General features: G+C 44.8%; 1 protein-coding gene and 1 long non-coding RNA gene across 12 annotated transcripts in view; one reads left to right on the plus strand and one right to left on the minus strand.

Annotated features, from left to right (window-relative positions):
- Window positions 1-15,264: 15,264 nt before the first annotated feature.
- On the minus strand, window positions 15,265-18,440 carry LOC141371388 (uncharacterized). Of its 2 annotated transcripts, none has more exons than XR_012376324.1 (3): window positions 18,147-18,440; window positions 16,625-16,928; window positions 15,265-15,520 (listed from the first exon to the last, which is right to left on the minus strand). It is a non-coding gene; the product is annotated as an uncharacterized lncRNA (long non-coding RNA). The 2 variants fall into 2 exon arrangements; XR_012376323.1 differs by having other exon boundaries at window positions 17,989-18,440.
- A 103-nt stretch (window positions 18,441-18,543) lies between these two features.
- Window positions 18,544-26,261, plus strand: part of FAM193B (family with sequence similarity 193 member B) — a 31,991-nt gene continuing 24,273 nt past the window's right edge. For 3 of the 10 annotated variants that reach the window (XM_025866896.2, XM_025866901.2, XM_073889332.1), the window contains exon 1: window positions 18,545-18,848. In XM_025866896.2, coding sequence (XP_025722681.1) covers window positions 18,639-18,848 — 210 coding nt within the window. In that variant the 5' untranslated portion in view covers window positions 18,545-18,638. Of the gene's footprint in view, window positions 19,900-25,241; window positions 25,303-26,261 lie in introns of all 10 variants that reach the window. The other 7 variants (XM_025866902.2, XM_025866900.2, XM_025866899.2 and 4 more) reach the window with 7 other exon arrangements.

Raw genomic sequence — 26,261 nt, forward strand, 5'->3', positions numbered from 1 at the left:
AAGGACCCTGGGATCATGACCTGAGCCAAACACAGATGCTTAACCAACTGAGCCACCCAGGTTCCCCGAGGGAATTTAAAACCTGAAAGCATAGGGGCGCCTCGGTGACTCAGTCCATAAAGTGTCTGACTCTTGGTTTTAGCTCAGGTCATGATCTCAGGGTTCTGAGATTGAGCCCTGCATCTGGCTTTGTGCTCAGTGGGGAGTCTGCTGGAAATTCTCTCCCTCTCCCTCTCAAATAAATAAATCATTAATAAATAAGTAAATAAAACCTGAAAGCATAAATGGAAAGATGCAATGTATATGTGTTAACTAAATTGAATTTAAATAAAATTATGTTTTAAAAAGAAAAATGCCATGTAAAAGTTGCAAGAAAATTTGAGAAAATCTCCCAGAAAGTAGAGCAAAGAAAAGTGATGAGAAAAAAGATGAGAAAAGTTAGAGCAACTCTCCTCAAACATCCAAATGAGAAAATGGAAGGGAGGAAATAATCAACGATCACAACAAATAACAGTAATTGAAGGAATGTTGCCAGAACTGAATATCTTGGAAGCTTGGAAGGTTGGAAGGTTGGAAGAACCCTTCAAAAATCTACAGGCCCACAAGAGAGAAAGTTACTATGAAGTTTCAGAACACTGGGGACAAATGGAAAATTCTAAAACTTGAAGAGAAAGAGGGAAAAAAAAGTCACACACACAGAAAGATCAAGAGTCAGAATGGCTTTAAATTTATCAACAACCACAATGGAGATAAGAAGACAGGGGATAATTTCAAAATATTGAAAGAAAATAATTTCTATCCTAGAATTCTGTATCCAAGACAAACTATCCATCAAGTGGGAAGGTTGAATACAGATGTTTTTGGGCATGCAAGGTCTAAAAAATGGACCTCCCAAACACCTTTTCTTGAAAGGCTACTGAGAGATGTTCTTCACCAAAACAAAAGATATAAACAAGAAAGAGGAAGAGATGGGTTAATAGAACCAAAAGATCTAACACAGAGGCAAGTGAAGGAAACCCCAGGAGAATGTTGAAGGAGAATCCCTGGGTGCCCACCTTCACTGAATCATCTTATAACCAGAAGACACATGCCAAGCTGAGCCTGATCCTAATTTTCATCTGTACTTGGTTTGTATAGAAAAAGTTCCTGCTCTCCTCTCCATGCCCTGCTGTCTGCATCAGCTGGGGATGCTCAGTCCCTGCACAGAAATACCCCTCCTCCCATCGTATTGCTGCCAGATGTGCAGCACCTGTGAACTCTGTTAGCCCTGTGGGATATCCCAACTACGGTGAGACCATCCAGGCCTCACTCATGATCTTGCCCACTGACTTCCTTAGAGGGGCCCTTGAAAACTCTCAAAGACAGCGAAGGCCAAGGCTATGCCCCAGAACCTCTGCTCAGTTTATCTCCTGGAACTTCATTTGATAGTGACCATATTGCCTTTTCCTTGCACAAATGGGCTAAAGTTTGCTTCTGGGGTTTTCAAAACTACACAGTGCATTATTTAGGAGTACATTATTTGTAGTAAAACTACAAAGAAAAGCAAAGAAGACCAATACTAATTAATAAGTGAGGCTAGAGGTTATCTGGGAGGATGTGGGGGACATGGTGTGCCCCTAAGAACCTTACTTAAGGTTCGGGGACCAGCCTATTTCCTAACCTGATTGATGGGTATGTAGCTATCCACATTATTTCTCTTCCAACTGTAAATATTCATTTTACGTACTCTTCTCTATGTGTATGATACACTTCACAATAAAGTTGTTTGAATTTTTACATACACATATGTGATATTCCTTGCATACTATTTTGCCCAAAAGTTATAATTCCAAAAGAGGCACCTAGCAGATAGTAGTTGCTCAGTTTCCTTCGTAAAGAGGTATGCTAGTACAAACAAGTATACAAAACAGCATTCTAAACTTTCAAATATAGGTGCCTGTCACTGTTGAGGGAGAGATTGGGGGCTCAAAAGGAATTAAGGCATAAGTCTTTGGTTGTTATATTTCCCTTCCCTAGTGAAATGGCAGCGAGAAACTGGGCCAAGGTAAATTCCACCACAACATTTCCACCTGTGTATGCATCACCAGACTAAAGAAGAAAAATTACATGATCATTTCAATAGGTACAGAAAAGGATCTGACAAAATCCAACATCCATTCATAATAAAAATTCTCAGCAAAATAGAGGGAAACCTTCTCAACTTGATAAAGGTTTTACAAAAAACCTACATCATTCTTAATGGTGAGAAACTCAAAGGTTTTGTACTAAGATCAGAAACAAGGCAAAGATAGGGTGCCTGGGTGGCTCAGTCGTTAAGCGTCTGCCTTCAGCTCAGGTCATGATCCCAGGGTCCTGGGATCGAGCCCCGCATCAGGCTCCCCACTCCATGGGAAGCCTGCTTCTCCCTCTCCCTCTCCCTCTCCCCCTGCTTGTGTTCCCTCTCTTGCTGTGTCTCTGTCAAATAAATAAAATCTTTAAAAAAAAAAAAAGAAAAGAAAAGAAACAAGGCAAAGATGTCCCCTCCCACCACTGCTTTTCAACATCGTACTGGAATCCTCACTAATGCAATAAGAAAAGGAAATTTTTTTTCTTTTCTTTTTTTTAAGGATTTTATATATTTATTTGACAGAGAGAGAGACAGCAAGAGAGGGAATACAAGCAGGGGGAGCAGAAGAGGGAGAAGCAGGCTCCCCATTGAGCAAGGAGCCTGATGCAGGGCTCGATCCGAGGATCCTGGGATCATGACCCAAGCCGAAGGCAGATGTTTAATGACCGAGCCACCCAGGCACCCCAAGAAAAGGAAATTAAAATATACAGACTGAAAAGGAAGAAATAAAACTTTGTTCAATCAAATGAACTTTGATAGTCTATGTAGAAAATCCAAAAGAATCAACAAAACAACTCTTGGAACTAATGAATGATTATAACAAGTCTGTGGGATAAAAGGTGGATATACAATAGTCAATCACTTTCCTACATACCAGCAGCGAAAACTGGAAATTGAAATTAAAAATATAGCATAATTTACATTAGTGTCCTCAAAAATGAAATACTTAGGTATAAATCTAACAAAATATATACAGGATTTTTTCAAGATTTTATTTTTAAGTAATCTCTATACCCAACATGGAGCTCAAACTTACAACCCCAAGATCAAGAGTTGAATGCTCTACTGACTGAGCCAGCCAGGTGCCCCAATATATACCAGATTTATATAAAGATATCTATAAAACTTTAATGAAAAAATCAAAGATCTTAAATAAATGGACAGATATTCCATATACATGGGTAAGAAGACTCAATATTGTCAAGATGTCTGTTCATCCCAACTTGATATATAGATTCAATATAATCCCAATCAAAATCCCAGCAAATTATTTGGTGGATATCAACAAACTGGTTCTAAAGTTTCTATGGAAGGGCAAAAGGGCTGGCCAGAATAGCCAACACAATATCGAAGGAAAAGAAAAAAGTTGGAGGATTAACCCCACCTAACTTTACAATAAAGCTACAGTCATCCAGACAGTGAGGTATTGCTGAAAGGATAGACAAATACATCAATAGGACAGAATAGAGAGCCCAGAAATAGACCCACATAAATATCATCAACTGCTCTTTGACAAAGGAGCAAAGACAAAACAATGGAGGAAAGATAGTCTTTTCAAAAATGGTGCTGGAACAACTGGAAATCCATAGACAAAAAAAAAAGAAAAAGAAAAAAAGGGAACCTAGCACAGGCCTTACACCCTTCACAAAATTAACTCAAAATGGATCACAGACCTAAATGTAAAATGCAAAGCTATAAAACTCCTTGAAGATAACATAGGAGAAAATCTAGATGACCTTGGATATGGCAATGACTTACTAAAGACAACACCAGAGTCATGATCTTTGAAATAAATCATTGATAATAATTTCATTTCCATTAAAATTTAAAACTTCTGCACTGCAAAAAAACACTGTCAAGAGAATGGAAAGACAGGGCACAGACTGGGAGAAAATATTTGTAAAAGACATAGTGATAAAGGACTGTTATCCTAAATATACAAAGAGGTGTGCCTGGGTGGCTCAATCGGTTAAGCGTCTGCCTTCAGCTCAGGTCATGATCCCAGGGTCCTGGGATGGAGCCCCACATCGGGCTCCCTGCTCAGCAGGAAGCCTGCTTCTCCCTCTCCCACTCCTCCTGCTTGTGTTCCCTCTCTCACTGTGTCTCACTCTGTCAAATAAATAAATAAAATCTTTAAAAATAAATAAATAAAATGCTTTTATATATATATATATATATATATATACATACACACACACACACACACACACACACACACACACACAAAGAACTCTTAAAACTCAACGATAAGAAAACTAACAATCCAGGGACACCTGGGTGGCTCAGTCACTTAAACTCCTGCCTTCAGCTCAGGTCATGATCCCAGGATCCTGGGATCAAGTCCCGCATTGGGCTCCTTGCTCAGTGGGGAGCCTGCTTCTCCCTCTGCCTGCCACTCCCCCTGCTTGTACTCTTTCTCTCTCTCTCTCTCTTTCTCTGATAAATAAATAAATAAATACTCTTTTAAAAATCTACTAAAAAAAAGAAAACTAATAATCCATTTAAAAATGGGGGCAAAAGACCTGAACAGACAACTCACCAAAGAAGATATACAAATGGCAAATAAACATATGGAAAAATGTTCCATATCATGTCGTCAGAGAAATGCAAATTAAAACGAGATACCACAACACAACATTCAGAATGGCCAAAATCCAGAACATGAAAACACCAAATGCTTGTGAAGATGTGGAGCAATAGTTCTCATTCATTGCTGGTGAAATGCAAAATGGTACAGCTACTTTGGAAGACTGTTTGGCAGTTTCTTACAGAACTAAGCATACTCTTACCATACAATCCAGCAATCATGCTCTTTGATATTTACCCAAACAAGTCGAAAATTTATGTCCACACAAAAATAGGCACACTGATGTTTATAGTAGCTTGATTCAAAATTACAATACATGGAAGCAACCAAGATGTCCTTTACTAGGTAAATGGATCAAACTGTGGTACATCCAGACAATGGAATTCAGTGCTGAAAAGAAAAGAGCTCAAAGCCATAGGAAGACATGGAAGAACCTTAAATGCATATTGCTAAGTGAAAGAAGCCAATCTGAAAAAGCTACATATTGTATGATTCCAATTATATGAAACTCTGGAAAAGGCAAAATTATGGAGACAGTAAAAAGATCAGTGGTTGTCAGGGATTGGGAGGGAAGAAGGGATGAATAGGCAGAGCATGGAGGATACTAAGTGTAGTGAAACTGTTCTGTATAATACTATAATGATCGATACATATCATTCTACATTTATCAAAATCCATAGAATGTACAATACCAATAGTGAACCCTAGTGTAAACTATGGACTTTGGGCCATAATGATGTGTCAGCGTAAGTTCATTAATTAGAACAAATGTACCACCTTGTTGTAGGATGTTGAAAGTGGGTGAGACTATGCATGTGTGGGGGCAGAAGGTTTATAGTAACTCTGTGCACTTTACCCTCAATTTGCTGTGCACCTACCTCTAAAAATAAAGTTTTTTTTTTTAAAAGAAAAACATTGGGGCACCTGGGTGCCTCAGTTGGCTAAGCCTCCGACACTTAATTTCAGCTCGTGATCTCAGGGTCATGGGATTGAGCCCCACTTCAGGCTCCAAGCTCAGTGCACAGTTTGCTTGGGATTCTCTTTCTCCCTCTGCTCCTCCCCTCTTTGTTTTTCTCTCTCTAAAATAAATAAATCTTTTTAAAAAATGGCTAAAATGGTAAATTTTATGTTTTATATATATGTGTATATATTACCACAATAAAAAAGTCCATTATTATTACTTCATTTAGTTAAAACTGTATACATATCATCTTTCATTTAAAACAAGTTATGGGAACAGTGGTAACTTACTTAACTCATAAAATCAATCAGGAAATTTAGAAAGTTTAATTCATGAGAAATTTAACCTTGGTCTTATACAAACCAAAATATTGTGCTAACATTATTTTTATATGGTAAACTACTTTTTAAAGACTCAATCATGCCAAAAAGCTGTTTTAGCTTGGAATTAAAGCTTTTTCTTATCTTGCAACAAAGGCTATTCTGAACATAAGTTTTTGAGTGTCCACACACATATCAAAAACCACAATTGATAACTTTTTCTTTCTTTGTTTTAGATATCTTTTACTGTTTTGGGGGGATTAGATATTTCCTGTGTGCACATAACTAAGAATGTTCTGGGGGTTTTTATTTTTGCAGGTTTTTTTTTTTTTTAATAGCTAATCTTTAGAATTTCCCAAAAGAGAGAACCGAGGAGAGAGGAACAAAAAGAGTGAGAAGCACCTGGCTTTAGACCAAAATGAAATTGTCTTTTTAAAAGCCTACTTACAGGGTGGCTCAGTCATTAAGCGTCTGCCTTCGGATCAGGTCATGATTCCAGGGTCCTATGACCGAGCCCTGCATTGGGCTCCCTGCTCGGCGGGAAGGCCGCTTCTCCCTCTCCCACTCCCCCTGCTTGTGTGCCCTCTCTTGCTGTCTCTCTCTCTCTCTCTCTCTCTCTGTCAAATAAATAAATAAATAAAATCTTAAAAAAAAAAACCTACTTACATTTCTTCTACAAGGGGAGAGAAGAAAGTTTAGATGTAGAGAAACAAAAGAAACCTTGGGGCATCTGAGTGGCTCAGTCGGTTAAGTGTCCAACTCTTGGTTTCAGCTCAGGTCATGGTCTCAGGGTCCTGGTCTCAGGATGGTGGGATCAAGCCCCGTATTGGGCTCCATGTTCGATGTGGAATCTGCTTGAGATTCACTCCCTCCCTCTCTGCCCCTGTTCACACACACACACACTCTCTCTCTCTCTCAAAATAAATAAATAAAAATTCTTTTTAAAAAGAAACCACATTACATCTGGTTTAGACAGTAACTTGGGCTTGACTATTTTCTCAAGCCATACAATTAAAAAGCCAGCCCTTATTAATCTCCAAGGTATGGAAATGAAGGAGTGGTGTGCTTCCTGCATTAAATAAAACTATTTTTTTGATATACAAGAGGATCTTTTCATGAGGGTTTCTTTGCTTTTTGTCCTAAGATATGAACAATCTTTGTTCTAAATCTTTTGTCCTAAATGAACAATCTTTTCAATGTCAAAATCTCCCCAAGTGGCCACTGCAATTCCAACTGTCACTGGTGAAATTGTACCACTTAGAGAACTAAGGGTACAAGTTGGTGGTGTTAGAGTGAGAAAACATGCAGGAAAGGAGTGTTTGACCTGGAATAGGCATAGTTTTAAATGAGAAAGAAGCTATTGAACTGAATGGTCTAAAAGGATGGTGCATGTGTAACTCTATTTTTCTGGAGCTTGGCCAAAGACCTATCAGTTATCACCTACCAGGGCCAGACCCAACCTCCTAAATCCAGGCAGACTAAACTGAACAAAATAGTTCTCAGTGACATAAGGACAAAGATCAAAGAAGAAATCCTTACAAGGTTTTAAAATGATGACCTAAGGGACACCTGGGTGGCTCAGTCGGTTAAGCATCTGCCTTTGGCTTGGGTCATGATCCCAGGGTCCTGGGATCGAGCCCCGCAGCACATCAGGCTCCTTGCTCATCAGGGAGCCTGCTTCTCCCTCTGCCTGCAGCTCCCCCTGCTTGTGCTCTCTCTCGTGCTCTCTCTCTCGCTTGCTCTCACAAATAAAATCTTTAAAAAAAAATGATGACCTAAGACACAGCATGTCCAGAGGACCATAGGGCCAGCTGGAAAACAGACTTATCTGGCTTATGCCCATCCCTATCTATGGAATTTTCACCTTCAAGGGGCGCCTGGGTGGCTCAGTCGTTAAGTGTCTGCCTTCGGCTCAGATCATGACCCCAGGGTCCTGGGATGGAGCCCCACATCGGGCTCCCTGCTCAGCAGGAAGCCTTCTTCTCCCTCTCCCACTCCCCCTGCTTGTGTTCCCTCTCTCGCTGTGTCTTCTCTGTCAAATAAATAAATAAAATCTTAAAAAAATTTTTTTTCATCTTCAAGAAATAACAGGTGCTGGTGAGGATGTGGAGAAAAGGGAACCCTTGCACAGTGTTGGTGGGAAGGCAAGTTAGTGCAGCCACTGTGGAAAACAGCATGGATGTTCCTCAAAAAATTAAAAATAGAACTACCATGTGATCCAGAAATTCTACTACTGGACATTTATCTGAAAAAAATGAAATCATTATCTCAAAAAGATATCTGCACCCCCATGTTCGCTGCAGCATTATTTACAATAGCCAAGACACGGAAACAACCTAAGTGTCCATCAATGGATGAATAAATAAAGAAGATGTGGTATATTCATACAATGGAATATTATTCAGCCGTAAGAAAGAATGAAATACTGCTATTTGTGACAACATCGATGGACCTAGAAGGCATTATGGCATTACACTAAGTAAAATAAATCAATGATTTGTATGCCATATGATCTCAGTCATATGTGGAATTTAAGAAACAAAATAGGATCATAGGGGAAGGGAGGGAAAAATAAAACAAGATGAAATCAGAGAGGGAGAAAAACCGTAAGAGACGTTTAATCATAGGAAACAAACTGAGGGTTGCTGGAGGGTAGGAGGGTGGGGGGATGGGGTAACTGGGTGATGAACATTAAGGAGGGCGTGTGATGTAATGAGCACTGAGTATTATATAAGACTGATGGATCACTGACCTCTACTTCTGAAACTAAGAATACATTATACGTTAATTAGTTGAACTTAAATAAAAAAATAAACAGAAATAAATGTGGTAACATATAGAATGGCAGAAATGAAATAACTCAAGTTCGGTTGGTCTTTAAAATCATTAGGCTATCATCGTTTATTTGGAATGTTCTGTTTAAATCCAAGAATATATACTACCACAGGGACTGAAAACACGGACTGCTCTTGAATGTAGCTCCAACAATTCCAAAATGTTAAAGTGTTCCTTCTGCAAAGAAGGCTCGTGGGCTTGTGCTTGGAGGGGGGTAGGCAGGGCAGGGTAACTGTGATTGTGATGTGTGTAACTGGGAGTTCTCTCAGTTAACTTCCATGTAGAACACAGCGTTTATATTTATTAGAAGATAAGTAATACAAACATGCTGATTTGAAACACATTCGTGTATCATTAAAACTCGTCAAGAACCACAGCAATTGTTTAGAACTTAGATCTGCAGAAGATATTTTCTCGGGGTGGGGGTAGTACCTTATGTAACATCATTTAGAGTTGCCAGTATGGCGATGATAAAAGGCAGACCAACTTACAACTGGTGTTACTGTTTTTAAGTTATTTATAGACACACCCTTTATTATCTAGATTCTGGGCAGAGGCTTCCATTACCCATCCTTGGTCAGCCGCCACATTCCTTGCAGAAGGAACAGCATGTGCGAAGGCCCCAGGATGGGAGCATGAAAAGCAAGGGGCCAAGTGGCTGGGACAATGCCAGCAAGGGGGAGAGGAGGGGCTCAGAAGTAGGAGAGGATGAGGGAAGGCCTTATAGACCACACTGAGGATTTCACCTTTCACTCTGGGTGATGTGCAGAGGTCTAGCTGAGGACTGACATGTCCTGGATGGATCTGAGGAGCTGGGAGACCAGAGGACTCACCCATGGGAGATAAGGGTATCACCCATATAACGGAGGCCCAGAGAACAGGCAGTGGTAGCCAGATGAGGCAATGAGAAAATGCCTCTTCCACAACCCAGGCTCTGTGAAAAGCTATCTTGGATGCAGAAATCCTCAGCCCTGGAGGACGAGGCTAGAAGCACAGGGCATTTCTACCACAGGGTGCTCTCCAAGAAAAGATTTCTGAAGGGAGGTTGTCACCCTTGTAACTAACTACAAAGACTTATCTACAGAGAAGAATGTAGCCAGCTTAGTTTCCTGTCATCTCTTCTAGGGATGTCCCACCTCTGGGCTAGGAAATGAGGGTGGGCTTTGGAATGGAGGAAAAGAAATGCGCCAAATTCAAGGCCACCAGTGTGGTCCAGCCCAATATCAGAGTCTCTAGAGGCTCTAAAGGAGTAGAACTGCTTTTCTCCTCAAGGAGATGGCCAGGGTGAGCCAGATCCTGGACCTTCCCACTGCTTTCTCCCTCACATAGCCACTGATGGTACAGAAGTGGTAACAGTCTGAGCGATGGTGGCAGAGCCCCAGCTTCCTAAGGGCACTCCAGTCACACCAGAACAGACTTCCTCCCCGCTGGTGGATTCTGGCCACACAGTGGCGCTCTGGCAGCAACAGCCGCCAGAGAAATCACGGTGCTTCTGGAGATTCCTCAAGCTTTCCAGGGTCTTATCCTGCAAACACCTGTAGCCAAGACTGGCCAGGGCAACTGAGTTGTGGACCCACTGTGGGAAGGAAGACATTCTTGGGATGGTGACTAGGGCCCCAAGCCAATTAAGAGGAACATTAAAAGACATGCAACTTTTTTTTTTTTATGGGGAGGAATCTAAGCTGTACCTATAAGCATGATATCATCCATTTAGTAGATCAGCATAATGCCCTATAGGTCAAGGTTGCTGTGCCCTAAGTTGCTGCCCAGAGACGGGATATATCCTATGACAGCATGAGGTCAGATGTGAACTCTAGCCCCTAAAGTTCATTCATTCATTGTTGCTCACAGGCTTTCGAGGCTTACTTGCTACAATGATGTGCCTCTTTCTTCTGGCCCTGAAGATGTCCCTTCCTTCTTCTCAAGCTGAACAATGTTTCTACATTTCGTATATTTTGTGTTTGGAGTGGGGGACCTCCTCTCTTCTCCATCTTGGTAATCCAAGGATGCATGAGACAGCAGCCTTAGAGTGGCCAGCCTCCAAGATGACCCCGAATGATTCTTCCTTACTTGTTTTTTTTTTTTTAAAGATTTTATTTATTTATTTGACAGAGAGAGACACAGTGAGAGGGAACACAAGCAGGGGGGAGTGGGAGAGGGAGAAGCAGGCCCCCTGCGGAGCAGGGAGCCTGACGCAGGGCTCGATCCCAGGACCCTGGGATCATGACCTGAGCCAAAGGCAGACGCTTAACAACTGAGTCACCCAGGTGCCCCAAGATTCCTTACTTGTATTCATGGTCCTTCGTAATCCCTTGTCACACTGAACAGCGTTGACCTGTGTAACCAATAGGATGCTGCAGAAATGAGAACACATGATTTCCACACCTGGGTCATAAAGGCATTACACTTCTGCCTTGCTCTCACTTGGATCACTTACTTGAGGGAAGTCAGTCACCAAGTCAGGAGGACCTCCAGCAGCCCTGTGGAGAGGCCCACATGGTGAGGAACTGCCTCCTGCCAAGAGCCAGATGAGTGAGCCACCTTGGGAGATCCTCCAGCCCCATCAAAGCCTTCAGATGATGCGGCCCTGAGTGACATCTTGACTGCACCCCATGCTAGACCCTGGGCCAGAACACCCAGCTGAGCTGCTCCAAATTCCTGACCCACAGAGAAATGATGTGAGATAATGTCTATTTTTGTTTTAAGCCACAAAGCTTTGGTATAATTTGTTACTAAAACAGATTATCTACTCCAGAGAAGCCACCTTTTTACAGACCAACTTTTAACTGGTGGTGTTGTTTTTAAATTCTCTGCAGACACATCCCTTATTGCCTGCATCCTGGGCAGAAGCTTCCATCACATACCCATTGTGTGGCTAGATGGAAGCCGCCCTACATTAACTACTCTTCAAGAAGCCAATGTCATGGGCATTGCGGATGTGAGCAGTGTAGGATCCCCACTCCCCACATACTTGGATCCCTAGGTGTAGGCTCCAAGCCCACTGGAGTTCATCCCTTGGAGACTACTAGTCCTCTCATCTGATGGCCCCACATTAAACTAAGAAATAACAGTGGGACTAGAGGGTGTGAGAGTGGGCTGCTACCTGAAGACTCCCCATCCACACTCTGCCCTAATCTGAATGATTCCCTACCACTACTATATATTCTCAAGAGTGCGCATGAGACCCTTCCTCATTTCCAATGATGGAGAATTCTTCCTATGACTTCAGTTTGACTATTTCAGTAAGAAACCGGGAAGAGCCTAAGTCAAAAGCACAGACATGGGATGCCACTTTGGAAACGGAAATTACTAAAACCCTGAGTTATGGGGTGCTTGGGTGGCTCAGTCGGTTAAGTGTCTGCCTTCAGCTCAGGTTAGGATCCCAGAGTCTGGGATCGAGCCCACATCGGGATCCCTGTTCAGCGGGGAGCCTGCTTCTCCCTCTCCCTCTGCCTGCCGCTCTGCCTACTTGTGCTCTTTCCAATAAATAAATAAAATCTTTAAAAATAAAATAAAATAAAACCCTGAGTTACAACACTATCATACTATTAGAAAATTATAGGGCAGTGGATGGCAGGGGGATGGAGGGGCAAACTCAGAGTCATAGTGCACTGCAGTGAAGCTATTATTGGCCAACAGAATAGTGATGACCTCATTGTTGTGATGACCTCATTGTTGCTTCCATAATAAATCACTGTATTAGCTGAATTCTGACAGGGCAGGCTGTATTAGTTATCACAGTATTTCAAGATGCCGTGGACTTTAACTCTCTCTTGGCCAAGGCCTTGTTAGGACCCCTTTGTTTACAAACACCCTACAGTATGTGCCAAGCTCTGTGCTGAAGGGCAGCAGAATATGCCACCCCCAAAATATGCCTCTTGACAGAGGATTATTGAGCTAAAGTCACTTGAAAAACAGCAGGTACAAGAAAGGAACTTCCACCTCCCCTTTACTTCCTGAAATCAGGAGATAAACATCCCATGTGAAAGATGGTCTCTCTATACCAGGAAGAGAGAAATGTTATCACCAGAAACAAAGAGTGGAGGCCAAGAGAAATCTGTACAAATAGATTTTGTTAAAATAATTCTTATCTTTAGTCTCCCCATATATTTTAGTTATTTTTCCACAACTGACTCTCTTTGTTCAACCTTGTATATAAACACTTAAGCCTGGCCACTTCTCTGGGTCTCCATTTTCCTGTGGGTGCTCCCATGCACGTAAAAATCTCCATGCTTTTCTCCTATTAATCTGTGCTATGTCAATTTAGTTCTCTAGCCCAGCTGGAGACCCTAAGAGGATGGAGGTGAAGTTTTGCACTCCTACAGTGCTATGGTCTCTGTATATCAAAACCCCATGGGACCCTGCTTTTATCCCCATTCTCTACATGGTAAGACTGAGACCCAGAGACATCGAGGGCTTTCCTGAGGTCAAATAGCCAGTAAGTGGCAAAATCTAAGTCCGTCTGAGTCCCATGACTTTCCGCTACAATGTGCAGAGGAGTGAGTCAGATACATTCGAAGAAGAGACCGTTAGACTGGCCCTCCAATGATCAGTACAAGTTTATCAGACCTAGAAGGAGTAAAGGAGAGAATACAGTGCTGAGCACCTCAAGGTTGTAAGATGGGGTTGAAACCCAGGTCTCAAGGGAAACGGGTGAGGGAAGAGGCTGCTGTAGGCAAAAGCCAGCTCACAAAGGTCCCTAAATACCAGGCCTGGGGTCTTGGAACTTACTCAGGGGTGGGGGGGTCCTGGGTTGTTCTCAGCTGGGGAGATATCTCAGTGTTTGAGATATACTCAGAGATATCTGAGTCAGACTCAGTGTTTGAAATCTGGGGACAGCATGGAGGCTGAATTGGAACAGCAGTTCCCAGCATGGGTGTGGATCAGAATCATCCAGGCTGCTCATAAAACACACCTGGAACCCACACTCCAAGTGTGTGATTCAGCCAGGCTGGAGAGAGGCCCAGGGATCTGCATTTCAACATTTTACGAGGGATTCTGGTGTGAGTCATCACTTGAAGAAACACCAGTAATCCAGAGGGAGAGAAGCAGCAAGGAGACTAATTATGAGGTTGTCGCCAGAGACAAATGATGAGTCCTGAACTCCAACAGTGGTAAGGAAAATGGAAACAGCCTCACTGCTCTGGCAGGATAATGTTTTTATAATGTTACCCTTTGTTTTTCCTTTTTCTGGTAATTCATCCCCCAGCCCCTTTCAAATAGCTAGTCCATTATGTGCTCATTGCCCCTTGGGAGTGGGATGTGACAGGACAGAAAACAAGTCTTTCTGGTATGATGTATTGGGCTTGTTTCCATTAATACAGGAGTTGGGGGTCGGGGGCAGTTATAGATGAATCATAATTGGCCACAAGCTGATAACTATGGAAGCTGGATGATGGCTGCAAGGGATTCGTTATAGAATTCTGTTTACATTTGTCTGTGTTTCTAAGTTTTACTTAAAAAATTTTAAGTACCACTAGATTTGGGTTCAAAAAGGACTTAGGGACAAGGAGAGACATCTCAGACATAGCTGAAAAGTTTCAAGAACCTACATGAGCTAACGGAGATAGGGAGGCTCTGCCAGCAGGATACTTCTGCACCTGGGAGAGAGAAAAACTCCTCTGATTTGTGTATTTGGGAAGAATACAGTGCTCTGCTCAGTTCTGCTCTTCTTTCTCTTCAGATCTGCCATATCCACTGCCCCACCAGGGGCTCTGGAGGGAGGCCCACCCAGTTGAGCACTGCCATGACTGGGGACAGGGGGTGTCTACCGAGCTCAGGGTTCAGTTGCCCACACTGGGTGAATGCTCCACCCTGGCCTTTGTCAGCAATAAGGCAATGTCCTGGCCTTCACCTGCCTCTCCTTTGCTTCATTTTCCAGTATGTTTAGAACCCTCGTCAGTAAGACAGTGCCAACTATTGGGAGTCCTCCAGAGACCCCAAAACAAGGGCTTCCAAGGTCTGGAGAAAAGGGAGCGTAGAAGAGGAGGACGGAGGGGAGTGATGAAAGTTCACAGAGGCTGAAGTACAGGGCAGAAAACCCAGGAGCAGAGAGGGAAGCAGCAACCCCCATCATGGAGATGGCTCTGAGGTGCATCCAGCCAAAAAAAAGACCTTAGCTAAGCTCAGCAAGATTCCCACAGGCAATAGTGGCACGCAGCAGGAAGAGAGCTGGGGTCTCTAGCAGACGTGTGAGAACAGCCATGTCTCAAAAGCAACCAGTGGGACCACTGACATCTCCACAAATATCTGTGTAAACAGATGACATTGAGAACTAGATCCCCCAACACACACACACACATACACACACACACACACACACACACACACTCACACCCGAGTACTAGATGAGGCTCCAGAGGCTTAAACATAAGCCCCAGGGAAGGGGTAAAACCCTCCATTAGCTGAGATGAAGTTTCTGCCACCCCAGCAGAATGGGAGTTCAAAATAGAAATTGAGTTATTAAAAAACTTTAATTATATTTCTTGCACAGATGAATTTATGAAGAGAGATTCCTCCTTGCTGGGATAGATATTTTGGAAGCAGAATCAACAAGACTTGGAGGTCAGATGGATGGTAGGGTGGTGAGGAGGAGGAAGTCTCTCTTCCTTTTGAGAGATTTGTTTCCCAAACACCCCAGGCTAATTCAGGTTCTTCAATAGTGTCTGCAAAGTTTTGCCTCCTTCCCCTGATGGTCTTCTCCCAGGGCCCTGTAACATAGGTTCAATCGTTCTTGCCTACTCAATTAATGATTAGGAACAATAACCAACTGCTCTAATAAAGCCACCTACTTAACTAGCCATTTTCTATTTACTACCTAGAAAAAGTATCTGTTAGAATTGCACCATGCAGACTCTACTATAGTCACTCTAACAATGAGGCCTGTAGGGCCTGGAAAAGGTCACAGCAATGTACTTCCCCTCCCAGAGCACCTCTTCTGGGACCTGGGACCTCCCTATTTCATTCTTCCCTTGTGCCAAGGCTCCACCACCCTCATGGAAGGTCCAAATCTCAACCTGGGATTCAAGACCTTTTCATGCTGGATCTCTCATCCTCTCCCACTTTATTCCTTCTCCTCTAAACCCTCTCCCCCTCTCAGGGGAAGTGGGGTGAGTCATTCCCAGGCCCTCCTGCCCGAAGGTGCAAGTCCATTCTCAAGTTTAGAGGGAGGTAGATTGAGGGAGAAGGAAGGAGACCCTCCCTCAAAAAGGTTACCTCCCTCAAAAAGTGTTAAGAAAGTCCTTAGTTAGGGGGTGCCTGGGTGGCTCAGTCAGTTAAGTGCCTGCCTTCAGCTCAGGTCATGATCTCAGGGTCCTGGGATGGAGTCCCAAGTTAGGCTCCCTGCTCAGCAGGAAGTCTGCTTCTCCCTCTTCTTCTGCCTCTCCCCCCACCCTGGCTTGTGTTCTTACTCACACTCTCTCTCTCTCAAATAAATAAATAATCTTTAAAATAAAAAAATTTAAAAAAAAAAGTCCTTAATTAGGCTGAGGCCCAACTCCAAGACTCAAGGGGAGGAAGGGACCTATCAGGATGATGTCATCAGTGTCACAGTAGATTAGCCTGGTAGCCAATGGAATGGTGATTTGGTCAAAACTTCCTATAAAATAAGTGTGTTCAGAGAGTGACATACCCCTGAAGCAAGACAGTAAAGGCTTACTACTGCCCCTGCCAGAGGAACACAAACTATTCCTAAAATTTGGTATAGAAGGAAAAGCATTTACTAGAACTATAGTTGTCTATTAGAGGCCAACAACAGCACCCATATGCTCCAAAAATGACCACTCTGAAAAAGTGCCCACATCTGGGGTCCTTACCAGAATAAGTCTGCCATAATGCTCTGTCATTCTTCAGGACCATCTACCTTCTCCATCAATAAAGAGAATGTGGCATACACACACACACATATATATACATATATATATGTGAAAGAAATATATATAAAATACATTAGTATAAGAATATATATTATAGGGATGCCTGGGTGGCTCAGTTGGTTGGGCAGCTGCCTTCGGCTCAGGTCATGATCCCGGGGTCCTGGGTTCAAGTCCCACATCGGGCTCCCTGCTCAGCGGAGAGCCTGCTTCTCCCTCTGCTGCTCCTCCTGCTTGTGCTCTCTCTCTGACAAATAAATAAATAAAAGCTTTAAAAAAAAAGAATATATGTTATATACAAAGCATATGTATATAATATATATAAAGGAATATTATTCATCCCTAAAAGAGAAGAAAATCCTGCCATTTCCAACAACATGGATGACTCTGGAGGACACTCTGCAAAGTGAAATAAGCCAGTCACAAAAAGACAAATATTGCATGATCTAACTTATATGTGGAATATTAAGGGGAGGGGAAGCTGAACTCACAGTAACAGAAAGTAAAATAGTGGTACCAGAGGCTGCAGTGTGAAGAAAAAGAGGTTGGGTTTTTGTTTGTTTGTTTGTTTGTTTTTAAGTAGAATGGTGGTTGCCAGGGGCTGTGGGAAGGGAGGATGAGGAGTTATTTAATCAGTATAGAGTTTCAGTTTTGCAAGATGAAAAGAGTTCTGGAGAGGGATGAGGGTAATGGTTGCACACAATGAGAATGTACTTAATACTACTTGACTATATGCTCAAAAATGGTTAAGATTGTTAAGTTTTATGTTAGGCATATTTTAACACAATAAAAATAAAGAAATGGGAAAAAATACTATCCATCTTCTATTCTGGTCAAACTAAGAAGTAATGTTCATGTAGTGGGAATTACCCTGAATCCTTCAAATCTTTGATGATGGCACTAATCCCTATAATGAGATGAAGTATTTTTCATTTACGTTCTTGGTAGTTAAGGAAAGCTCCGGGGCCATGCAGCCCTTCTTCTCAAAATAGCCCTTGTTTCCATTAATTAGGCTAATGTCTTAATTCTGGCCTGTTGATATCAATAGCAACTCTACATATAACCGCCATATAGTTTCAGGGTACCACTGGCCCTGGCATGAGCGATTGCACTCAAAACTTTTTCTAAAAGTTGTACCATGTGCATGTCTCATATATTCAAAAAAAGAGAGGGGGAAGCTCATTTTAACAATTACATACATAATTATCACATTTTTAAAATATTCCTTTGTGTACCACTCAAAATCCTCTTCTGCACATACAACTTTTGCAGAAACACTGACCTAGTATGTGCCCCAGTCATCTCACCTTCATCACACTAAGTGTAACTCTAACTGTCCACTTTCTCCACCAGACTGCGGCAGGAGCGGGGTCTGAGCTCTGCTGTCCCAAGCGCAGAACACTGGACTCCCCAGTCGACCATACGTTGCAAATAAAGACCTAGACCATTCCTCCACCCCTTTCACCTCAGGCCATCCACGAACCCATGAGTTCTGGCTGGCTAATGTTGAGCAGCCCCTTCGCCTTCCGTAGCCTCGATTTTGTCCGCCGCAAAATGGGAACGACCGTACCCGCCTTGCCGCGTGAGTGCGAGGAGTCACATGGTGGGTGTGAAAGTACTCTAGAAGTTAATTAATTCAGTCATCCATTCAACAATTATTAAGCGCCCAGGGCCGTGCCGTAGGGTTACCACAATGCCCACCCTTCCCCGGCGCAGGTCGCATCCCGCGAGTCCGCCAGGTTCTTACTCTCACAGAACTTTAAGTGGTGACCTTATTCAAAATGGCGCAGGCAGCCTCGGGGGCTAGTGCGGCGGCGCGGACGCCGCGCCCTATGACCTGCTGGCAGCAGCAGAGGGGGGAGCCGGGCGCCGCCATATTGGCTGTTGTCCTGAGAGGGGAGCGGCGGCGGCGGCGGCGGCGGCGCGAGTGGAGCGAGGGAGCGGCGCGAGCAGCAGCATGACTCGGAGGCGGAGCAGGCCGAGCGGCGGCGCGGGTCGGCGCGAGCGGATGCGGGCCGCGGGGCAGCAGAAGCCCCAGGCTCCCGAGCCCCCGCCGCCGCCGAGCCTGGAAGCGGGAGCGGGTGCAGGGCCCCCGGCGGCGCCCGTGGAGCCGGACCGCGACGGCCCCAGGGAGGAGGACGAGCCCAAGTTGGCGCCCGGACCGCAGGTAGGAGCGAGCGAGGGGAGTCCGGCTGCTCCGGCACTTTCCCCTCCCGGGAGCGGGGCCGGGGTGAGCTTGGGGATGGACCATCCTCCATTGGCTGGGGGCTGAGGCTATCTCCCCTGAGGCGGGAGTGGAGGCTGGACCCTTCTCTCCAAGCCGAAGCATGGTCCGTCCTGTCCTGTGACCAGAGCTGCCTGCCCTCTCCCGGGGCCTCCGGGCTGGAGCAGGGGCTAAACCTTCTGGTCGTATACCCACACTGGGACTGGGCTGTGCTCCTGAGGCCACAGCTCGGCTCTCTGCCCTTCACCTCCCCCTGGGCCCACCTGCTCCCCCACCTACCCACAGGCCAGCCTGGGGCGCTGTGGCCTGGAAGGCTGCAGCCTCTTCCCTCTCCCCACCCCGGGAGCGGCCCCACCCTTTCCCCTCACTGCCTGCAGCCACTGCCCCCTGAGCAGCTGTGCGCCCCCAGCATATGTCTCCTGTGGCCTCCCGCCTCTCCCTGCCCAAAAGACTATTTGGTGGGGCGCCCGCACCGAAGTGTAAACTAGCAAAACCTGCCCTTTCTTCCCTGTATACCTCTGACCAACAAGGTGGCCCACCCCAATCCTCAGATCCCTGGGTTTGGTGAATCCTGCCGCGAGTGAGCAGTAGCAGGACTCAGCAAAGCTTCCAGCTTGTCACCTGGAAGAAGGTCACTTTATTTTGAGCAAAGGAGATAATGGGAGGTACCCTGCTAGTGTTCACTGAGAGCCCGGGGTGGCATGAGCCACAGTTGCTCTGGGAGGGTTGTGGCACCTGGGGCTGGGTGGCTCGCCCTAAGCTTGCTCTGACAAAAGAGTTTTGAGTTGGTCTTTTGGCTGAGCCTGCCAAGGAAGGCAGGCTCCTGCAGGAGTCTTGGAGGGTCGGATGCAGCGCCGGATGAGGATGAGGCGTGGCGGAAGATGCGTTTGGCTCTGCAGACACTGCATCGGGCAGCAGGGGACTCTGGGAGGCTGGTGCAGCCAGAAGGCATGGCTCTTGACAGCCTTCTAGTAGAATCTCTGGAATTGTGCATGTGAGTGGGGATGCCATTTGGGGTACCATTCCCAGAAAGCCTTCCCTACCTTCCCAATTGCGTGAAGTGCCCTCTTTGTGCCCGCAGCCCCTTGTGCTTCCTTTGGTAGCATTCCCCATTCTTCACTGAGACATTCTGTTGATGTATCTGTTCCTGCCCTGCACTGTGAACTCCACGGGGGCACAGACTATGTCATCTATCTCTGATCCTCCATGCCTAGCCCTGGGCCTTGCTGACACTGAGTAGAAATAACTAGGTGAATGAGAGAGAGAATGAATCCGTTCAGAACCTGTGCTTATTGTAACCCAGTTTCAATGCTGGTCTCCTTTGTGTTTCATATCAGGATAAGATTTTTAATTAATGAAAATGTCACCACTTATTGAGTGTCAGAAGCCTCACCTTCACCCCCACCCCTACCCCGGGATACAACTCACCAGGTTGGACTCCGCCCTTGCCTGGTCTGATTTTAGACCCTGAACATGCTTCCCCCTCTAGCTTTCCTCTTTCTCTTCTCTGGGCCACCCTGGGAATGCTGTTATCCAAAAGGGGAGCATTAGGTAGGGAGAGCCAGGGGAGCTGTTGTCTTCTCTCCTTTCCACTCACCAGCAAAACTTTAGGGTCCCCTGCCACTTAGCTAGGCTATAGTATTCATGGCCAGAATTTTGGATAATGGTTTAACTCTTTAGTTTTTATTTAGGACACAGCTTTCCTAAGAGCTATAAGCTTCATTATCTGCTCCACTGCTTGACCTGCCAGTCCATTAATCTATTCATGCCAGACACTTTATATACCATACTTCTAATCTTCCCACCAGCCCTTTTCTTTCCTCAGCATTTAGTACAATTGTGATGAGTTAACTATTGGTTTAATTATTGGTCTGCTTTTGCTACATAAACTCTGAGAGTGCAGGAACCACGTCAGTCACTATTGTACCCCTATGCCTGTGATTAACAAATGTTTAATGAATGAACTGAAGGATATAAGTACTGTTTCCCCATTTTTCAGATGAAGAAACAGAAACTCAGCAAGCATTTGCTCAAATAACTCCCACTGTAGGTCTCCGGTGCCTCGTGCCCCTCCAAAAAAGGACACTCTTCTGTACTGTGCGGGATTTAACAAGGCTTTTTTTTTTTTTTTTTTAAATACTATAGCCACAAAGAGGTGAAACAAACTGACAAACTCTCTTCTGATTGTACCCCACTTTTTTGCTGGGGAGGGGGTTTCTCAATGCCAGAAGCAGGCTTTGTGCCCTGGTGAAAAGCACCCGCTGAAAGGGTTGGGGTCATTGTTCTGCCCACTAGCGTGCCTTTGGTGAGGATCTGTGTCTCCCACTGCCACTTAAAATTCTCTGTGTACACAGAGTGGGTACATATGTAAGGGGAAACTCAGTGTTGCAGGCCAAACTGAAGCCAAAGATGGCAAACAGGACCACTTGTAGTCCACAGACAAGTTCTAAAGTCCCAAGTCACACTTTGTTTTGTTTTTGTTTTGATTTAAGGCAATTTTTTAGAAACCAAAAGATTCCCACAAACTGGACTTGTGCCATTTCTTAAAACTCTCAAAATCTGGTGCTGCTGGGCCCACATTGCGGTAAGGCAGTAATCTGCAGTCTCTGAATAGTGTCTGCCCCTGATACGAAGGACACCTGATCTGTGCCAGGCTCTGCGCTAGCTGGGAATGCAGAAGTGAATCAGATGTGGTCCCTGCCCACAAAGGGCTCATGGTCCAGAGAACATGTATACAGTAATTGCAGTTAGGCTGGAAGAGCCGTGATTCCTGAGTTGAGGTTTGAAGCCATGCTGGTTCCATCCAGTCCCCTTTGCTTATTTGCATAACTTGTTCACATATAAAGGCAGGACCTTGAGCTGGCCTATTTGGGATCCCAAAAGTCCCTACTTCCATTTGTTTCAGGTCACTAAACTATATTGATCTGTTCACGAACAGTCCAAATCCTCATTTCCTAAATAAGACTAAAACAGTTACTGCCTTATTAGCAAAGGAAAAAAAAACCTTAAAGCAGCTGAATAAGGCAGTAGTGAGAAATAGTGTTTAGTATTCCAGACTTGGGGTGAACTCCCAAGCTCAGTCTCTGGGTTTGTGACCCTGGGCATGTTTTTTCCTCTCTCTAAGCCTCATCAGCAACATCATAAGAGAATGTGGAGCAACCCACGTAGCACCTAGTACATCGAGGCTCCTGAGGCAAGAGCAGGAGTCAGATAGTGGGAACTGCCAGATGTCCATCCAAAGCCTGAGTGTTCTCACCTGCCAATTCTGCTGTCTGTCTTTTGGTCTCTCTTGGACCATTCAGCCTGCAGTCCAGGTGCATACTCAGTAAACCCTCAGGAGACATGCCAGACCGTAAACCAGCAGTTGGAGCTGTTTGAGCTCATCCTGCCCTTCCCATCTCTCATCTCTCTACAGCACCTGCTGAGTCCTGCCCAGCACAGTTTAGAGAGACTCTAGAGACCTGGTTCCCCACTGCTCAGAGTTAAAACTGCTCCCTCAAGAGACTGGAACAGAGGATCAGTCAGTATCTTTATTGAAACCATCTCATTATGTTTAATCCACTCAACAAGCATTATGACCTCTGTGCCAGGGCCTTTATTTTGGGCACACAGATGAATAAGATAGTCCGTATACCAAGGGACCTCCCCCTTAAAATCACTGCCCACCCAGCCTGGCCACTTTCATTGCAAGTAGTAGGAGATGATACCGAGGGGGGGAGTCCCTGCCACCTCTGGTTCTTCTCTGTAAGCCAGTAGAGATTCACAATGTAGAAATGCTAAAAGGCCTTTTTTTTTTTTTTAAGATTTTATTTATTTGACAGAGATACAGCTAGAGAGGGAACACAAGCAGGGGGAGAGGGAGAGGGAGAAGGAGAAGCAGGCCTCCCGCTGAGCAGGGAGCCCGACACAGGGCTCGATCCCAGGACCCTGGGATCATGACCCAAGCTGAAGGCAGATGCCTAACGACTGAGCCACCCAGGCGCCCCTAAAAGGCCTTTGAAGATGAAGACTTACTTGCTAAAATTACAAGCTTAATACCTGGTAGCCTGACAACCTTATATACTGAACCTAGAATTTTTGAGAGCAGGGGCCATGTTCTAATTCATTTGTGGGGTATTTATTGTTGCATGGTCCTTAAGTGCTCAATAAGTGGCTGTTAAACCAAATTATAATAAAAGAAGTAAAAGTTAGGTGTCTTCCACTTTGTTCGTACCAGCCTCTACTGCTGGGCCAGGCTGGCCATCATTCATTCATTTAGGCCCATTACGCACACACCACACCCAGTCTCCCTCTCACCTGACCTGGTGTTAATTTATTCTGCAAACACTAATGGACACCTGATCTGTGCCGGGCCCTGGGCTAGCTGGGGATGCAGAGGTGAATCAGTCCCTGCCCACATGTATATATTAATTGTAGTTAGGCTAGAAGAGCATCACTTCCTCTGAGTTAAGGTTCAAGTCCAGGTCCTAGTATGTGGCCTTTGAAAGAGTTTTAGCCTTCTTAATTTGTTTTCTCACATGTATGACGGTGATGCCAGGCTCCCATTAGGGCAGCAAGTACTGCATGTCAAGCACTTAGCACAAGTGGTAATCATGATTATTATAGATCCTTGGTACTAAAGAGGCACAGAGATGATAGCTAAAGACTTCTCAGAACTGATGTTTCAAGGTTGAGTAGAAGTTCCTTTAGAGGAGAAGGTGGGAGAAAGTACCTGAACAAAAAAAAGCAATATAGAGACCCAGAGGCGAGAACTGCCCAACTCCAGCAGAGTAGCATGAGGTCAGGCTGGAGAGGTTAGCAGGGTTCTACAAAACCACACCAGAAATTTGGGCTTTATCATGCAGACAGTGAAGAATCAATGAAAGCTTTTTTTTTTTAAGATTTTATTTATTTGACAGAGAGAGACACAGCGAGAGAGGGAACACAAGCAGGAGGAGTGGGAGAGGAGGAAGCAGGCTTCCCGCGGAGCAGGGACCCCAAGGTGGGGCTCGATCCCAGGGCCCTGGGAACATGACCCGAGCTGAAGGTAGACGCCTAATGACTGAGCCACCCAGGCGCCCCATCAGTGAAAGCTTTTAAATAAGAAAGTGAACATGATGTTCTTGGGTGTTCTCTGATAGCATGAGAGAAAGCAGTCTCAGTGAAGAAGCAGCTGTGATTGCTTGATTCTACCTCTCCCTCATCCCAGCGTAACTAATCATCAGATCCCCAGTGCTTTGCTGGACCCTGTCCGAGACCTACAGAATCAGAGTCTCTAGGTCTGGAGCCCAGGAATCTGTGGTTGTTAAACTGCCCCAGGTGATTCTGTTGTGTGGCTGGGTCTGGGAAATGCTGAGTTGAGGGTGGCATGGGGAAGCTTAGTGGAAGCCTAGGCTATTCTTCAAAGAATGGGGCTTCCCAGAGAGGGGAACTTTTCCATAAGCAGGAATAGAAACAGCCTTAGTTTTAAAAACAAAAAACAGACTTTCCCCGTTCTCCAGTTATTGCCCCATTAATGATACTCTCCAACTGCTAATCTTCCTTTGTGTATCCAAAGGCTTACCCCATGCCCATTTGGTGCTGCCATCTCTGCTGAACGATTGGGATGCAGTCAGTCATGGGGCACAGTTCCTGCCATTCAGTGTTCTTAGTGTTGTGGAGAAGACAGATTTCAAAAACTGGGATACATATATGATAAGCTCTATTCAAGAGATATGTAAGAAATGTTAGGACATTCCAGAGCAAAGCACAGTTAATTTTGCCTATGGACTTAGGAGGATGTAACACCCAAACTGTGCCTAAAAAGGAAGAGGCAGAGGGAACAGCATGAGTGAAGGTGTGAGTGCTTTATGTATTTGGGGAAAGAAATGGGTATTAGGGGAAAAAGTGGTTAATGGTTGTTCCTGGCAGAATGTGCAGAGCAGAAAAGGACTGAGGAGAGGAGGTCTTACGTCCCAGGAATGGCCCTGTGTTTGCACCCTTTGGTTCTGTGCCCATGCTCCCTGCCCCCTCATCCTTCAACCTGTAGGTGGATAAACATGCTGCAGTCCTAGGCCATCTCCCTTTAGTCCCTCCTCAAGGCTCTCAGCTCTCCAGCTCCCTTTGTGGTTCCCCCTCCATTCTGAAATGAATAGGCCTTTTCATCTACTCTGAAAAGTGATAAAGGGAAACTTAAGGTAGAAAGAAGGGCCCTAAAATACTGAAGGGTCTTACTAGGAAGTTGTAGCCAGAGATCGTGGATGGGGGGGTATAAAGGGGCCTTGAAGGTCACCTGTCTAGTCCTCTGTCCTGTGCTTCAAGTAATAACTTTGGATTGGGCAAGTCTCACTTAGTAAGTTTCCCTGTCATTTCTTCCAGGACAGAAGAGGAAAGAAACTAACGGGTATTGAGCACCTACTGTGTGCCAGGCCCAGGCCAGGTACTTTACATAATTTATTTCCTTCTGTCCTCACAACTCTGTGAAGTATGGTTTTATTCTCATTTCATGAATGAGGAAATTGAGACTCAAAGAAATTGAGTAATCAAGATCTTACTGAAATGGCAGAACTGGGATTTGAACTCACAACAGTCTGTCTCCAAAGTTCATACTCTTCCACCCATGCGAAATCTGTACTGGGGTGACAGAGTAGGTAATATGGTTTGCCTGAAGTTCTACGTTAGTAACCGTAGTTTAGGCCTTTCGGTGGCTGATTGTACCCAGGAAGCAGGTTCAACGGATGAGCCAGCCTTTGGGGGAGGGGGATGGAAGACCACTGGGGTCAGAGAGACTCACTGCCCTATCCTTGACTGAGCTTATACAACCAGAGAGGATTCTGCACAAACCAGCTGGTGTAAAACAGCTGTTCTTTCAGGAAGGAACTGAGCCAACAGCCTGAGTGTGAGTTTGGGTGAAAGCTCCAGGGCACTGAGGTGCAGTTATATCACCTTCTTAAGAATTAACTTTAGCACTGATACCTTTTCATCAGTGACCCAGAGTGACAGAGCTATACTGTTAGCATGGCATATCCAGGAAAGGGCTAGTTCAGCTGTCTTTAGATTCTACCCTTTGTGTAGAGCAACTGAAATGGAGCCAGGTGGGCTTTAAGCATTTGTTCATTTATTCGATGAACGCCTACCATGTGTCAGTTCCATGCCAAGCCTAGGTTCCTGGGCACACTCAAATAACTAAGATGCACTCCCTGCCCCCAAGGAGTTCTCATTCCGCCAGGGGTTTGGGGCAGACAGAATGTGTCTGTGGCACAGTGTAATAGGTGCTATACTAAAAGAATTAGTTCTGCATACCCTGGTCCAGCAAAAACCGCATTAACCTTTGATGAAGATCTTAGGGCATGAGTACAGATTTGCTGAGCAGTAGAACTGAGACACTGAGGTTTGCAG

Source organism: Callorhinus ursinus, unplaced genomic scaffold (genome assembly GCF_003265705.2).
Source record: "Callorhinus ursinus isolate GAN/ISIS: 27379988/994484 unplaced genomic scaffold, GSC_fseal_2.0 scaffold3, whole genome shotgun sequence".
NCBI classification, from domain to species: Eukaryota; Metazoa; Chordata; class Mammalia; order Carnivora; family Otariidae; genus Callorhinus; species Callorhinus ursinus.